The sequence below is a fragment of the Megascapheus bottae genome, unplaced genomic scaffold (genome assembly GCF_031878675.1).
Source record: "Megascapheus bottae isolate mThoBot1 unplaced genomic scaffold, mThoBot2.hap1 HAP1_SCAFFOLD_528, whole genome shotgun sequence".
Classification (NCBI taxonomy): Eukaryota; Metazoa; Chordata; class Mammalia; order Rodentia; family Geomyidae; genus Megascapheus; species Megascapheus bottae.
The window spans coordinates 4,748-18,028 of NW_028327507.1; the positions used below are offsets into that span (position 1 = coordinate 4,748).

General features: G+C 63.0%; 3 protein-coding genes across 6 annotated transcripts; 1 reads left to right on the forward strand and 2 right to left on the reverse strand.

Moving 5' to 3' along the window:
• The first annotated feature begins 2,526 nt into the window (after positions 1-2,526).
• Ppp1r14b (protein phosphatase 1 regulatory inhibitor subunit 14B) lies at positions 2,527-4,720 on the forward strand. The gene is made up of 4 exons (XM_090327633.1): positions 2,527-2,808; positions 3,941-4,024; positions 4,248-4,280; positions 4,373-4,720. The coding sequence occupies exons 1-4, from the start codon at positions 2,551-2,553 to the stop codon at positions 4,439-4,441; spliced, it is 444 nt and encodes a 147-aa protein (XP_090183759.1). The 5' UTR covers positions 2,527-2,550; the 3' UTR covers positions 4,442-4,720.
• Positions 4,721-5,156: 436 nt separating this feature from the next.
• Fkbp2 (FKBP prolyl isomerase 2) lies at positions 5,157-7,919 on the reverse strand. 2 transcript variants are annotated; one of them, XM_090327621.1, is made up of 6 exons: positions 7,811-7,919; positions 6,300-6,468; positions 5,864-5,976; positions 5,666-5,712; positions 5,364-5,399; positions 5,157-5,281 (listed from the first exon to the last, which is right to left on the reverse strand). In XM_090327621.1, exons 2-6 carry the CDS (start codon positions 6,462-6,464, stop codon positions 5,220-5,222), a joined length of 423 nt encoding a protein of 140 aa, XP_090183747.1. In that variant the 5' UTR covers positions 6,465-6,468; positions 7,811-7,919; the 3' UTR covers positions 5,157-5,219. The 2 variants fall into 2 exon arrangements, with proteins under 2 accessions (XP_090183747.1, XP_090183746.1); XM_090327620.1 differs by lacking the exon at positions 7,811-7,919 and adding an exon at positions 6,866-7,264.
• Positions 7,920-9,684: 1,765 nt separating this feature from the next.
• On the reverse strand, positions 9,685-13,096 carry Vegfb (vascular endothelial growth factor B). 3 transcript variants are annotated; one of them, XM_090327619.1, is made up of 7 exons: positions 12,739-13,096; positions 12,252-12,294; positions 11,856-12,052; positions 11,596-11,669; positions 11,370-11,402; positions 10,939-11,073; positions 9,685-10,101 (listed from the first exon to the last, which is right to left on the reverse strand). In XM_090327619.1, the coding sequence occupies exons 1-7, from the start codon at positions 12,796-12,798 to the stop codon at positions 10,080-10,082; spliced, it is 564 nt and encodes a 187-aa protein (XP_090183745.1). In that variant the 5' UTR covers positions 12,799-13,096; the 3' UTR covers positions 9,685-10,079. The 3 variants fall into 3 exon arrangements, with proteins under 3 accessions (XP_090183745.1, XP_090183743.1, XP_090183744.1); XM_090327617.1 differs by having other exon boundaries at positions 10,939-11,171; positions 12,739-12,985; XM_090327618.1 differs by lacking the exons at positions 12,252-12,294; positions 12,739-13,096 and adding an exon at positions 12,158-12,245 and having other exon boundaries at positions 10,939-11,171.
• Between the last annotated feature and the right edge of the window lie 185 nt (positions 13,097-13,281).

Here is a 13,281-nt window from a genome sequence, read left to right on the forward strand (position 1 = left end):
TAGGCCAAACTCCCAGCCCCCATTCTTTCTTTCACTCAGTCATTTGGTTCACTAATGGAATGGGGCCTTGAGCTGTGAGTCTGGCAGTTAGGGATTCTGCAGGAGTCAGGTGATTTAATGTCTGTGGATTTGAAGAGGTAGAGGCTGATCTGGCAAATTTGGTCTGCACAGCTCTGGGGCGTAAAAGCTCTCAGTGTAGAATTGAGAGGAAGACAATAAAGGAATGAATGAGACAATTTTTTTATTTTTTATTTTTTGGTGCCCGTCCTGGGACTTTAACTCAAGGCCTGAGCACTGTCTTTGATCTTTCTCAAGGCTAAAGCTCTACTACTTGAGCCACAGCACCGCTTCTGGTTTTTTTCTATGTATGTGGTACTGAAGAATTGAACCCAGGTCTTCATGCATGCTAGGCAAGCACTGTACCGCTAGGCCAAACTCCTGGCCCTGAATGAGACAATTTAAAGATGCAGAAATCAGAACAATGGATTTGCAGACATGGCGCACTTAAGAGAGGTGTGGAGGGTAGAATCATTGTTGGGGGCAAAGCTGAGGCAGAGAGAGCCCAAGCCCCATGAAGGAACTGATGGGTGAGTGTGGCCCCAGTGAGCGTGGCCAGCAGGCTGTGCCGTACCCTAAGTGACTTTTTTTACAGCATAGCAGCTTACTCCATTTTGCGTGTGAATGCCGAAGCAGAATGACTCTACATCTTGTTTATGCAAGTAAACAACCACCATCTGTCCGGCACCAGGCAAGAGGCAGAGACCAATAAATAACTTATTTATGCAAGTAAGAGATTACTACTTATAAGCTTATCAAATTAAATCGAGAACACATGGACCCTTGGGTGCACTAAAACCGTATCCAATGCCAGCCCTGGTGGTTCATGCTTGTCAATCCTAGCTATTCAGGAGGCTGAGATCGGAGGATCAAGGTTCAAAGAAAGAAAGTCCTGCGACTCTTCACCACCAAAACGTCAGAAGTGTAGGTGTGGTTCAAGTGGTAGAGCACCTGCCGTGCGCAGAAAAACAGGCCTTGAGTTTGAGGGCTGACACTGATTCAAAAAAAAAGGAAAAAGGAGAGAGAGCGAGTTACCAGTCACAGCAGACGCAAGCAAGCACCTTACCGGGTCACGGCAGTGGCTGGGACCTGGCAGACACACTGACACACAGACCCACGGACAAGCCTTCTCCGGTCGCAAGCCCCCTCCCGGGAGCTCGGCCCGGCCCAGGACGCGGGCTCCCCCCGGACCTGGCCCGGCCAGCCCCAGCTCTGCCCGGTTCCCCGGGTGCCTGCATTGCAGCAGCTTTCCGCCCCTGCTGGGCACGGGGCCCCGGGCTCTGTGGCTTCTCCCGGGGGACCCGACCCTGGCAGTAACTGAGGTTAACTAAAAGGAGCCGCGGGCCCCGAGCGAGCGCCTGGTGAATGAGAGCCCAGGGAAGCGACGGGCGCTGCTGCGTTTATTGGGATTTGCATGGGTTCCGACGCCGCCTGCGGACACGCCGGCTCTGGACGGTGGGGTCCCGACGGTCGGAGGCTCGGGGTCAGAGGCTACTATTACCTTTCTTACCGCGGATCCAGCTTCCTCCCCGGGCAGGGTCGGGCGGGCTGCGGGCGCGAGGGCAGCGCCCAGGGCCGCCCGGAGTCGGCGCTTCCAGGCTCGGGCCAGGCGCGGCCCGGACTACATTTCCCACAATCCCCTCGCGCCGCCATCTTGGCGGCGGCGGCGGCGGCGGCGGCGGCGGCGGGTCGGTCGGGCCCGGCGAGCACCGCGGCCCGCTCCGCGCGCGCCGCTCTCCGTCTCTCCGAAGGGGTGCGGGCGGTATCCCCCCACCTCCCCCAGTGAGACCCTCCTCTTCCCGGGCGTCGGGCCCCCTGGGGGCTCCGGCTCGCCTCCCCACTCCCGCCGCGCCGGGTCCACGTGTCGGTCAGCGCGCAGAAACACGCGCGCCCCTCGCCGGCCAGCAGGGTCCCCGGTCTCCTCCCCACGCATGGGGGCCTCCGGGTCCTGTCCCAGGGAGGACGGACTTGGGGCCCGGCGGGCGCGCCAGCCCCGGGACGAGGCGCCTCGGACACCCGGGCGCGGGGCCTGGAGGTTGAGCCGGTGGAGGGCGCGGGCAGCCCGGCCGGGACCCCGCGCCCGGGGGCGGGGCGGCGGCGGCGAGGGGCGCGCGGCGGGGCTGGCCCTTTAAGGGGGTGTGGTCGGGGGCGGGGGAAGAAAGCGAGACAGAGAAAGCGCTGCGGCGGCGGCGGCGGCGGCTGGGCGGCGGCCGCGGGGGACAAAGGGCGGGCGGATCGGGGAGGGGGCGGGGCGCGGCCAGGCCAGGCCCGGGGGCTCCGCAGGCTGCAGCTGCCCCCGGGCGCCCCCGCCGCCGCCCGAGCCGTGGAGCCGCACGGAGCGGAGCGCCCGCGCGGACCCGAGCGAGCGAGCGAGCCGGCGGGGCGCGCGGCGCGGAGCCGGCGGGGCGGGCGGCGCGGAGCCGGCTGGCGGGCGGCCGGGAGGCGGCGGCGCAGGGAGGGGCCCGGCGCGCGCACGTGGCCCCGGCGGCCGCCATGGCGGACAGCGGCCCCGCGGGGGGCGCGGCGTTGGCTGCTCCGGCTCCCGGGCCGGGCAGTGGCGGCCCCGGGCCCCGCGTGTACTTCCAGAGCCCCCCGGGGGCTGCCGGTGAGGGCCCGGGCGGAGCGGACGACGAGGGCCCGGTGAGGCGGCAGGGGAAGGTCACCGTCAAGTACGACCGCAAGGAGCTGCGGAAGCGCCTCAACCTGGAGGAGTGGATCCTGGAGCAGCTCACGCGCCTCTACGACTGCCAGGTGCGCCCCCGTCCCGGCCGATCCCCCCGTCCCGGACGATCCTCCCGTCCCGGACGATCCCCCCCCCCTTCCCGGCCGATCCCCGCCCCCCCCGGCCGCAGCGGGGAGCCCCGGCCCCAGGCCGCCTGTCACCCGAGTCCACGGGCGCCGGCTTCCGCGTGCGCCCCTCTTCCCGCCCCCCAGCGTGTGCTCTTTCTCGTCGAAGCCAAGTCACTCCAGCCCCGCGGCCCCCGGCCCCGCTCCCCTCACGCCAGTACTGGGGACAAGCGTGGTGTCCTCCGGATTCTCCCCCAAGGGACAGCCTGGTGACGGGCAGGAGAGGGCTGGCCCAAGCAGGGGACGGAGTTCTGTCTCCCCCGCCTAGTGTCAGCTAGTGTAGACAGCAGCTAAAAGGCATATAGTCTGGTTGGTTAGGGTAGCTTAAGGCGGCCGTGTTATTGTTTAGTGGGGTAGCCTGGACTCCATTTTGGTGTGTAGGCAGGCTAGCCCGCGCTCTGAGATGAGGTTCTCCACCCCGTGACTCCAGGCTTGTTCACACGGTGGCTCAGGGCCCCCGGGGCGGTGGAGGGAGGAGTGGGCTTGTCCCATGCCGCCTCGCTGTCTTAGCCCTGGAGTGCTACTTGCTCCAAACTGAGGAGCTGTTCCTTAGGGGGAGGGGTGGTGGGCGCCCCCTCCTCCCCAGACCTTGGGCTCTTTGTTTCCCCTTTACCAGGCTTAGGTCCTTCCCCCCGACCCCTCACCCTTCACTTCCTCCTCACTCCCAGGAAGCTGTGACAGGTGTTTGGGGGAGGGGGCTGTGATGAGCTGGGACAGCTGGCCTTACTAGTGTGCTGTGAGATGGGGGGCCCGGATGTTGGGGAGATACATCTGCTGGGTTCACAGCCCAAGGTCCTCAGCTCTGGCTGTCTGGCACCCTGGGTGTCCACTGGCAGGGACAGGAAGCCCCCCCCTTGGGCAGTTTGCCTTGGCACAGGCTTGGTCTGTTTTCCTTCCCAGAGCAGCTGTCATCTGCTGAGCAAAGAGGGCTGGGTTGAGCCTGAGGTAGGCAGGCGGGGAGCTCAGCCCAAGAGCCCTCTGAGTACCCAGTCCTGAGGCAGGCTTTGTCACTGGATCTGTCCCCACCCTACTCCAGGAAGAGGAGATCCCAGAGCTGGAGATTGATGTGGACGAGCTCCTGGACATGGAGAGCGACGATACCCGGGCTGCCAGGGTCAAGGTGAAGGGTCTGGGTCTGGAAGCACTACTACCCTTGGAGGTGCAAGGCCTGGCCTGGAGGCGGGCCTTCTTAGTGTGGGTCAGCCAGATGTGGGATCTGGGGCCTCAGCTTCTTCTTCCAATATGTGTTGATGTTACACAAACCTGTCCCCAGGATTCTAGTTCTTTGGAGTAGGCCCCATTCTTGAAAAGTTATTGTGTACTTTTCTCCCTACCCTCACCAGGAGCTGCTGGTTGACTGTTACAAACCCACTGAGGTAGGTCATTTTCCCAGAGGCTGGGGTGAGCTGAGACCTCTTCTCCCTGTCATCTCGGGTCTGGTGTCCCTAACAGGCCCTTCCTTGTCTAGGCCTTCATCTCTGGCCTGCTGGACAAGATCCGGGGCATGCAGAAGCTGAGCACACCCCAGAAGAAGTAAGGGTCCCTGACCCGGATGAACCAGACGGTGGCTCCCACAGGACAATCGCTGTCCCCCGACCTCGTAGCAACAGCAATACCGGGGGTCCCTGCAGCCAGGCCTGGTGCCATGAGCAGGGCTCCCTGTGCCCCTGACTTAGGGGTGTTTTCCCTTGCCCCCTCAGTTTTCCACTTTTGGGGTTTTTTATTGTTATTAAACTGATGGGACTTTTTGTGTTTTTATATTGACTCTGCGGCGCGGGCCCTTTAATAAAGTTAGGATATGCCTTTGAACAGCTCACAGGTTCGGCTGGTCTTTTAGGGGGGACACACTGCTCTCCTAGTGCTGCCAGATTCACTTCTCCCCAGGTGACTTCAGGCCTTCCTGAGGGCCATGTAGTCATGGCAATGGCCCAGCACCGGCTCCCTGATGGAGCTTGTGAAGTAGCTGGGGAGCCGAGGGAAGGGTGATGCTGCTGGCAGGCTTGAACTGTCAGTCCCTACTCCCTCTGGCCAAGGGTCGCCATGCCACTGAGCCTGGACCCGAGGCTCTGCAGTCAGGAAGAGGGGAGACTAAAGCTATGGGGTTTTGGCATTTCTCTGGTGCTAGGATCAAATCCACGTACCCTTGAATGTGACGGGCAAGGGCCCTGCCACTGAGCTTTGCCACAGCCCTAAGCTGTGGTTGTAACCAAGTCTCTCAGGACCCACAAAGAACCACAGGCTCACTCTTGGGCTTGTAAGAGTTTTGTTTTTTAAACAGTCTGGTCCCTGATCCCCCCCTGCCCTCTGCAACATTGCTACAGTTCTGAACGCCGCTCGATCTTGAGAAGCTCCACTTCGAACACTAGGGTTGCTCCACCTGGAGGGAAAAGCGGGGTCAGAATGGAATCTGGGCTTTGGGGAAAGGGATGGCTAGAGTGGGTATTATGAAAAGAGGTTACCTGGGATCTTGGGAGGAGCTCCCCGCTCTCCATACCCTGTCAGAAATGCACAAAGAAGTAGTGAGCTGTGGCCACGCCCTCTCTTAGTTCAGGCACAGTTTACTGAGCCCAGGGCAAGTCGAAAGCCAGAAATAAAGCATGGGAGGGGTACCAAAGGGCTAGAAAATGACAGAAATGGGCACTATAGCACCCAAACCTGTCCTTGGGACTGGTCCCACTCTCATCTTAGAGAGCCAATGTGGCTGAGGCCTCAGTCACCTTCCTCAGACATGTCCCCAGTAGCCCCAGGGAAGGATGCTTACCTAGCTCCGATGGGATCACCAGTTTCCGCTTTTCTCCCTCACACATCCTGCAGGACAGCCAACAATGTATGCTCACCACGTGGCAACATCCCAGCTCCCAGGTCCCCTGCCCCCTCCCAGGGCTTGCCTCACACAAATCACTTCCTGGACCACAAGTGCTCATGCCCCAACCCTGCCCCCCCCCTGCCCCTTACTCACCCCAGCAGACCCTGGTCCCAGCCCTTGATGACCTGGCCAGTGCCAAGGGAGAACACAAAGGGCTGGTTCTGGGGCAAGCTGCTGTCAAACTCTGTCCCATCTTCCAGCTTCCCCTGTGGGGCCAAGAGAAGGCTAGTGAGGAGGGGTGTCACCCTTGAGCTCACTCACGCAGCTGCTCTCCCCACCAAACTGGTCCCCACAGCATTGGTGGTGGCCATTGTCCTTGAAGGGACAGAGCCTTGGGTACAGCGTCACTGCCTGCTCATGCACAGCTTGGGGAGTAAGCAGTAAAGAGTAGCCTAGAATCGTGAAAATAGGCTTAGGGGTGAAGAGGGGGCTTGTTCAAGGTCACACACCTGGTTTGGGGGAGAAGCCAAGCACCAAGGCACTTCTGGTTCCCAGAAGCTCCACCCACCCAGGAAGCTCCGCCTCTCACCGTATAGTGCATGTGCAAGACATCTCCCTTTCTCGACTTGATGGGACAGTGATCCACTCGCTTCTTGACCCCGATCTGCAGCTTCCGTTTGCCCTCTGCCCCCGCGGCTGTGACCAGGGCGCTCAGGCAGATGGACAGTAGTGTCAGGACCCAGCTCAGCCTCATGTCTCTGCAGGCACAGACCCCGACCAAACGACAGGGAGGAGGTGGGGAGGACTTGGAGAAAGGGCAGGTACCGGGAGGACGCCACCCGCACCATATCTTGCCTGCCCCTAGAGATCCCCCTGTCCCGGTCACCACCCTCTCCCCCGGGCTTCGCGGCCACACTTACCAGTCCAGGGAGAAGGGGGCTTGGCTGAGGACCCCAGCAGCGAGGGGAGGGGGTCAGGGGAGGCCACAGCAGCCAGGGCCCCGCCCCTCTGCTCGCCCCCACATCTTCCCTTTCCCTCCCTGCCGGACCCCCCATCTGAGACTCCTCAGTTTCCACCTGTCCCTTTGCGCAAAGTCCAGACCCTATCTGACTGCACAGGAGTTGCCTCGACCGAGCGGCCCCATTCGCGCCACACCCAGCTGCCCCCGGCCCAGCATACGCACACCTCCGCGGCCGGTGCAGGAGGTCGGCCCCGAGGCACCCACACGTCCCCGCTAGGCTGCTCCGGGGAGCCCCGATCTTCTGCAGGTAGCCCCCAACCCGGCTCCGTGCCTCCACCGGGGGCGCCGCCCCAACTCTGAGCCCTCGGGGGCCTCCGAGGCACCCAGATCGGCCCGGAGTCGGCCGGCCGCCGAGCCCGCTCCACCCACACCACCTCTCCAGGTGGAGTTCGCGGCCTCCCGCGTCCCCAGGCCCGGCCACCGCGGAGACCGCCCCCGCGTGGACGCCCCTGGCCATGACTCGGGCTTAGCCCTAGGCTTGGATCCTTGGCTCCGCCTTCCTGGGGGCGCGGTTCCTCTCCCGGTTCCGAAGCCACGCCCCCGACGGAACTTCGCTCCCCTTCCGGGGTTGGAGCCACGCCACTCACCGGGTGAAGCTCCGCCCCCAGGGCCTGGGCGCCGGCCCCCTCGGGCTCCAAACCCGAGGCCCCGCCTCCCACCGGCTCCAGGCCCTCCTCCAAGCGGCAGGCCCCACCCCCAGGCCTCCCTCGCCCCGCCCCTGGCCGCTCAGCCCCGCCTCCCACCGGCTCTAGGCCCTCCTCCAAGCGGCAGGCTCCGCCCCCGCGCCTCCCTCGCCCCGCCCCTAGCCGCTCAGCCCCGCCTCCCACCGGCTCCCGCTCGGAGGTCCGGGAAGCTTCCGTTCCGCGTCCCGCCCCGAGTCCCAGGGCTCCGCCCCGTGCGGCGGGAGAACCCACCCCCTGCGGCATCCCCGGACAGCTCCGATCCCAGCCCCCAATTCCCGCGTCGCTGGTCCCTCGTTTTCACGCCGAGCCCCGGCCCGCGGCTGCCCGGCCTGGGCCAGCCTGCCCTCCTACATGCGCCCCGGATCCCCCCCGGCCCGGGCTGTGGCCCCCGCTCACCTCCTCACCGCGCCCCCGGAGCCAACCCAGGTCGTGAGGCCGCCTCTGCGCAGGCGCGTTCCGGTCGCCACAGCCCGGGCCACGCCGCCCTCCCTTATTGGACCGTACGAAGCCCGCCGCTACCCGCCTCGGGCGCGGCTCCCGCCTCCCGGGCGGACACATGATCCCGTCGTCACTTCCGGCGGCGGGGTTCCTCGTGGAGGCGGGTGAAAGTGACTTCCGCCCGAGGTGACGTCCGGGGCCGGCTGCGGGGCTCCCGGAGCGGGGCCTGAGGGGCCGTCTCGTGGCGCCCCGAGCCCGCTCGGCCGGCTTGTCTGCCCGCGGCCTGAGCTCCTCCGAGAGGCCATGGTGGACCGTTGCCTGGTGTGTGACCTTGAGCCGCGACCGGCGGGCGCGGTGACCCCCACCAGCCCGGGACCCCGCGGCGCTTCCCCCGCCAAGGCCCGGCATCTCCACGGATCCTGCCGTCGGCCGATGGCAGCTGGCGGGCTACACGTGGGCCCGAGGCGCAGGCAGCTGCCCAGGGCCAGTCGGCCTTCTTGCACCTCTTTCATGTTTCCTTGGGTTCTGTGCTGGCCGTCGGGCTTGACCTCGGGACCTGGATACTATCCCTGAGCTTTTATGCTCAGCTCCCCTTCACGTCTCAGCCTCCTGAAGAGCTTAACTTGTGTCCTTCACCAATAAAGGAAGACACAGCACCGAGCTCAGAACGGAATTACAGCTCACCTTTGAGGCGCATGTCTCTGGGTGTTAAAGGACCTCAGAGTCGGCAGCTCTAGGGCCTTTACTCTCATTTCTCTTTAGACTATGTCTCCACCACCGACTAAAAAAAGTGAAGATCACCATCAGGAATTGTCTTTTTTTTCCCCTTTCTCATTAAGGCTTGACCCACTCTTGCCCTGACACCACCAACGTCACATATCCCACACCTTCTGATCCGGTCCCTCAGAGAACACCTCCACTGAGATGGCTGCTGTGGGTCATTCTCCCAGATGGTGTGCTTCAGCCCTGTGAAGTGCTGGTGTTCAAGGCTGGCCTTTGGCCCATTGCCTTGCAACTCAACACAGTGGAAGCTTCAGGGCATAAAAGTAGGCACAGAGCTTGAACAGGACAGGTCAGATTTGAGCAACCCTGAGATGAGGACTTGTTTGCCAGACTGATTCAACCAGCCACAGAACTTTGGTAGCCCTTTTCTGGAAAGGTAGGGCTAAGGGGGACAGGGTAGGTGTGGCTCTAGATCCCTATGGCAGGAAGTCAAAAACGTGGAGTACTCAAAGTGCTGCAAGTTTGCAAACACTTAAGCTTGCCTGCAGCACAATGCCCCTACTGCAGTAAAGGCATATGTATATAGGCAATCAAGTGCTAAAAGACAGGGGCAGTGAGAATTAAGGGTCACACAGGGCAGATCTGGCATCTACCTCAAAGTCATTGCTCATAACAGGCACATTTCTTGTAATAGGTGGCAGGGAGGGGAGGGGGAAACAGCAATAAGAGTTGGGGTGTGGGGGCCAGGAGTTTGGCCTAGTGGTAGAGTGCTTGCGTAGTATGCACAAAGACCTGGGTTCCATTCCTCTGTACCACATACACAGGAAAAAACCAGTAGTGGTGCTGTGGCTCAAGTGGTAGAGTTCTAGCTTTAAGAAAACCCAAGGACAGTGCTCAGGCCCTGAGCCCAAGCCCAGGACTGGCAAAAAAAAAAAGAGTTGGGGTATGATGATCTGTGGTTCTCTCTCTGCATGGGATCTGCTCTGGAGCCTCTGTGTGCCCAGCGAGGGGGAAGAAGACAAGCTCCAGGGCTAAGCAGTGACGCAGATCTCCTGCCCAAACTAGCCAGCCCAGCCAGCCTGAACAGTGACGAACAGTGACACAGGCGGTAAAGCTCCTTCCATCTTTTATCAGGGACAAGGAGGTCACAGTTTTCATACCAGAGCCCAAATGTGCAGAGGTTTGGGGTCTTTGTAGTGAGGGGACGCAAGAGCCAGTTGTTAAACTCGGTGCACAAGGTGTAGTTAAAGACTTGCGAGCACCCACTGCCCAAGCTGGAATACAGCCCTCTTTCTGCTGTCATGGCTCATCAACTCTGTTAGCTGGCAGCCTCCGGAGACAAAGGACAGACAGCAGGAGAGCACTCTGAGGGGCCCAAGTCCTGGAATAGGTTCCATCCAGGCCAAGGTTTTGAGGCTAGGCTCTTCTCCCCAGTCTCCCCTCTCTTTTCCAAATGGGGTGAAGCCTGAGGCAAGTGGCCCTGCTGAGTCTGAAAAGCAATGTGTCACTTTCGCAGCTTCCGGCACCTGTGGAAGGCAGAAAGGGATCTGTTCATGGTGGCTCAGGTCTTCTGTGTGTGCAGGGATGTGTGTGTGAGCATGCACACGCGTGTATGCGTGCTGGCACTGACGCCTGAACTCGGCCTCAAGGTCGGGGTTGGCTTGTTCACTCACAGCTGGTACTCTACCACGTCGTTCTGCTTCCACTTCTAGCTGTTTACTGGTTACCTGGAATCTGGAGTCTCACGGATGTGTCTGCCCAGGCTGGCTTGAACTAAAATTCTCAGATCTCAGCACTTGAGTAGCTAGGATTATAGGTGTGTGCCCAGCTCCCCAGCTTCTTTCGACACCCTCCCTTGTCTTCTGTAAACCCCATTTCTTTTCACGCCCTGAGAAAGCCCCCTTGGCCTGACCATCCACTGTCATCATAGGGTCACTGTGTAGCACAGCGGTGGTGAAAAGACTGCAGGCAGTCTTCTCTGACGTATTCCTGACCTCTCGAGGCCCATGCAGAGGAGCCAGCCTCAAAGGCTTCTCAGAAGGCCAGAGTTCTGCAAATCAGGAAGGCAATTCCTCAGCTCCATTCCAGGCAGATACCACTTCTTCCACAGGATGGCTCAGAGATGACACCGGGCACCCCACCTCAGCACCAGGCATGCTCTGCTGGCATCATCTCTCCCACATTCAAGTGTAAGCTGTGTTTATATGGATCTCCATGCCAACAGACACTTGGGGAAATGTTTGTTCAACTCATTGGGCAGCTTCCCTTTTCTGGCATTTCTCCCACTGGCAGGCTCACCTGGACTTGCTCCAGGACACAGCCTTGATGCCTTCCCAAACTATGGCCACCCACAAACTCCTCACCTGCACGTGTCTGGGTTGAGCTCTAAGCCCCGCCCTTGGCAACGGAGGAAGCTGCGGCGTCGGCAGCGGCAGTGGCAGGTCCGGGGATCAGGGCGCTGGCGGCGCTGGATGCAGCGTGGGCAGAGGGTCCTGGGGCTGGAGTGGGATGAGTGATGTCAGCTGGGGTGGGTGCTCCGGGGGCAGAGTCCCAGCCCGGAACAGAGCGGGGCTGGGGACGGTGGGCAGTGGCAGCCCTAGGAGGAGAAGCAACATGTCTGGGGCAGGAAGGAAAAGTCTTGCCAGGAACTGGGACCAGGGAAAATGTACAGATTTGGGAAACAGAGAACAAAGAGAAGAGCTAGTATCTGGCCTCTCTGGTGCAACCCTGGGCCCATCCACACCTTGCATCTGGTTCATATCCAGGTGTCTCTACAGGAACCCAGGAAACTCACCTGTCCGGCTTCACCGCATTCTTTTTTTTTGGTCTGAAAAAGTAAGAGACAGAGACAAAAAAAAAAAAAAAAAGAGAAAAGATCAAGAGATCCACACATCCCACAGTCTTGTCCCTACCTCTGGCTCTACTCCTAGAAACCTGGCCCCCAGTGCAGTGCATCCCAAGCCCGACACCGCCCCAACTCCTGGACTCTGCAAGGCCCAGAGGTTGGGCCTGGCTGGCACCTGCATTCACATTCGCTGTGCTCTTCCAGGGACATCTCCCCCAGCTGACTGCTTGGGTACCGGATCATGAGGATCTGTGCTCGGGAGAAGAATGGGGAGACACAGTGAGGGGGGTATGGAGCAACAGGGACAGAGAGCAGGGAGTGCTCCATAAGCTACAGGAAAACAGCTCAGCTAACAGCCTTCCAGTCTCTGGGCCGACTCAGCCCTCAGAGCACCAGTGTCCCCTCAACTCACGTGTCCCCCCTGCCCTCTGGTACCTGCATTCGGACTTGGTGCTGCCCGGTGGGCACACACTCCAGGCCGTCGTCAGGGCAGCAGCCACCGCAGCGCTGCACAGTCACACAGCTGGGCACCAGTTGCTTGGCCACGGCGCCCATGAACTCTGCAGCCAGGGGCACCACCACCTCCCTGGGCTGGCAGGTGGCTCGCGCATACACGTCTATCCATGACACCACTGGGGACAGATCAGCCAGGAAGGGGTAAGCTCCCGCTGTTTCCCAAAGCTTATCCTCCCGGACCCCGCAGCTTCCCATCTGGACTCCAGTCACGTTCTTCCCACCTCGACTTGTTACTGGGTGGAAGCCATGCCCACACAAGACGAGGGACATGACATCTGGGAATGTGGCTGGTGCAGAGCTACTGTGAGCGGTTACCTTTCTTCTGGTGGCCAGTGGCGTCAGGCTGGGGGGCAGCGGCCTGCGGGAGAGAAGAGGCCTGGACCAGGGTCTGGCCGGCTGGGGTCGGGAGGAGGCCTCCGTCTCCCCGGGAGGCCGGGGGCTGGGCTTGTCCAGAGACTGCAGGTCGGCAGTGGACGGGCCGGGGACACTGAGGAAGCCCCGCCCCCGGGGGCGCCCCAGGGCGGGCGGGCAAGGGCACCTCGGGCGTGCCGGGCCCTCCGCGGGCGAGGCTCGCCGCGTGGGTCCCCGCGGCCGGCGCAGGCCACTCGCGCCTCTGCACTTCCGCCAACCTTGAGAGGGCACGGCGGGCACCGAGGGCGGGCAGGGCGGGCGGGCACCGAGGGCGGGCAGGGCGGGCGGGCGCCGAGGGCGGCGGGCAGGGCGGGCGCCGAGGGCGGCGGGCACGGCGGGCAGGGCGGGCGCCGAGGGCGGCGATCGGGCGGGCGGGCGGGCACGCACGTACCTGGGCGGGGGCCAGCTGCAGCAGCGCGGCGAGCAGCAGGCGGCGGAGCAGGGGGCCCATGGCGCCCGCGGGGGCCGCGCGCCGGGGGCGCCCGCATCGCCCTAGCCCGGCGGCGCGGGGGGCGGCGGCGGCGGCCAGAGCCCCATGGCCGGGGCCCGGGCGCGGCGGGCGGGGGCCGGGCGCAGGGCGCGGCTCCTCCGCGGCCCCCTCCCGAGCCCTGGGCGCAGGCAGCGCAGCGCAGCGCAGCGGCGGCGGCCGCCGGAGGAGCGGGGCGGGCGGGCGGCCGGCGGCGGAGGACGGCGGCGGGGACGGCGGCGGGGACGGCGGCGGGGGCGGCGGCGGGGGGCCGGGCCCGGGCTGGCGGGCGGCTCATGTGACCCACATGCGCTCCACACCGGGCGGCGGGGCGGGGGCGAGGGGGGCCGCGGGGGCGGGAGGGGAGGGGGCGCGGCGGGGCGGGGCGAGGCGCCCGGCCCCGCCCCGCCGCGGGGGAGGGGGACGCGTCCCGCCCGGGGCCCTCGGTTCCCGAAGGAGGGCGCCACG

Coding starts and splice junctions, on each gene's coding strand:
- Ppp1r14b (XM_090327633.1), top strand. CDS start 2,551: ATGGCGGACAGCGGCCCCGCGGGGGGCGCGGCGTTGGCTGCTCCGGCT. Junction 2,809..3,940: donor CGCGCCTCTACGACTGCCAG/GTGCGCCCCCGT, acceptor ACCCTACTCCAG/GAAGAGGAGATCCCAGAGCT. Junction 4,281..4,372: donor ACTGTTACAAACCCACTGAG/GTAGGTCATTTT, acceptor TTCCTTGTCTAG/GCCTTCATCTCTGGCCTGCT.
- Fkbp2 (XM_090327620.1), bottom strand. CDS start 7,188: ATGGCCAGGGGCGTCCACGCGGGGGCGGTCTCCGCGGTGGCCGGGCCT. Junction 5,400..5,665: donor GGTGATCCCATCGGAGCTAG/GTAAGCATCCTT, acceptor CATTTCTGACAG/GGTATGGAGAGCGGGGAGCT. Junction 5,282..5,363: donor AGCTCCTCCCAAGATCCCAG/GTAACCTCTTTT, acceptor TTTTCCCTCCAG/GTGGAGCAACCCTAGTGTTC.
- Vegfb (XM_090327617.1), bottom strand. CDS start 12,798: ATGGGCCCCCTGCTCCGCCGCCTGCTGCTCGCCGCGCTGCTGCAGCTG. Junction 12,053..12,251: donor CACTGGCCACCAGAAGAAAG/GTAACCGCTCAC, acceptor ATCTGTCCCCAG/TGGTGTCATGGATAGACGTG. Junction 11,670..11,855: donor AGCACCAAGTCCGAATGCAG/GTACCAGAGGGC, acceptor TCCCGAGCACAG/ATCCTCATGATCCGGTACCC.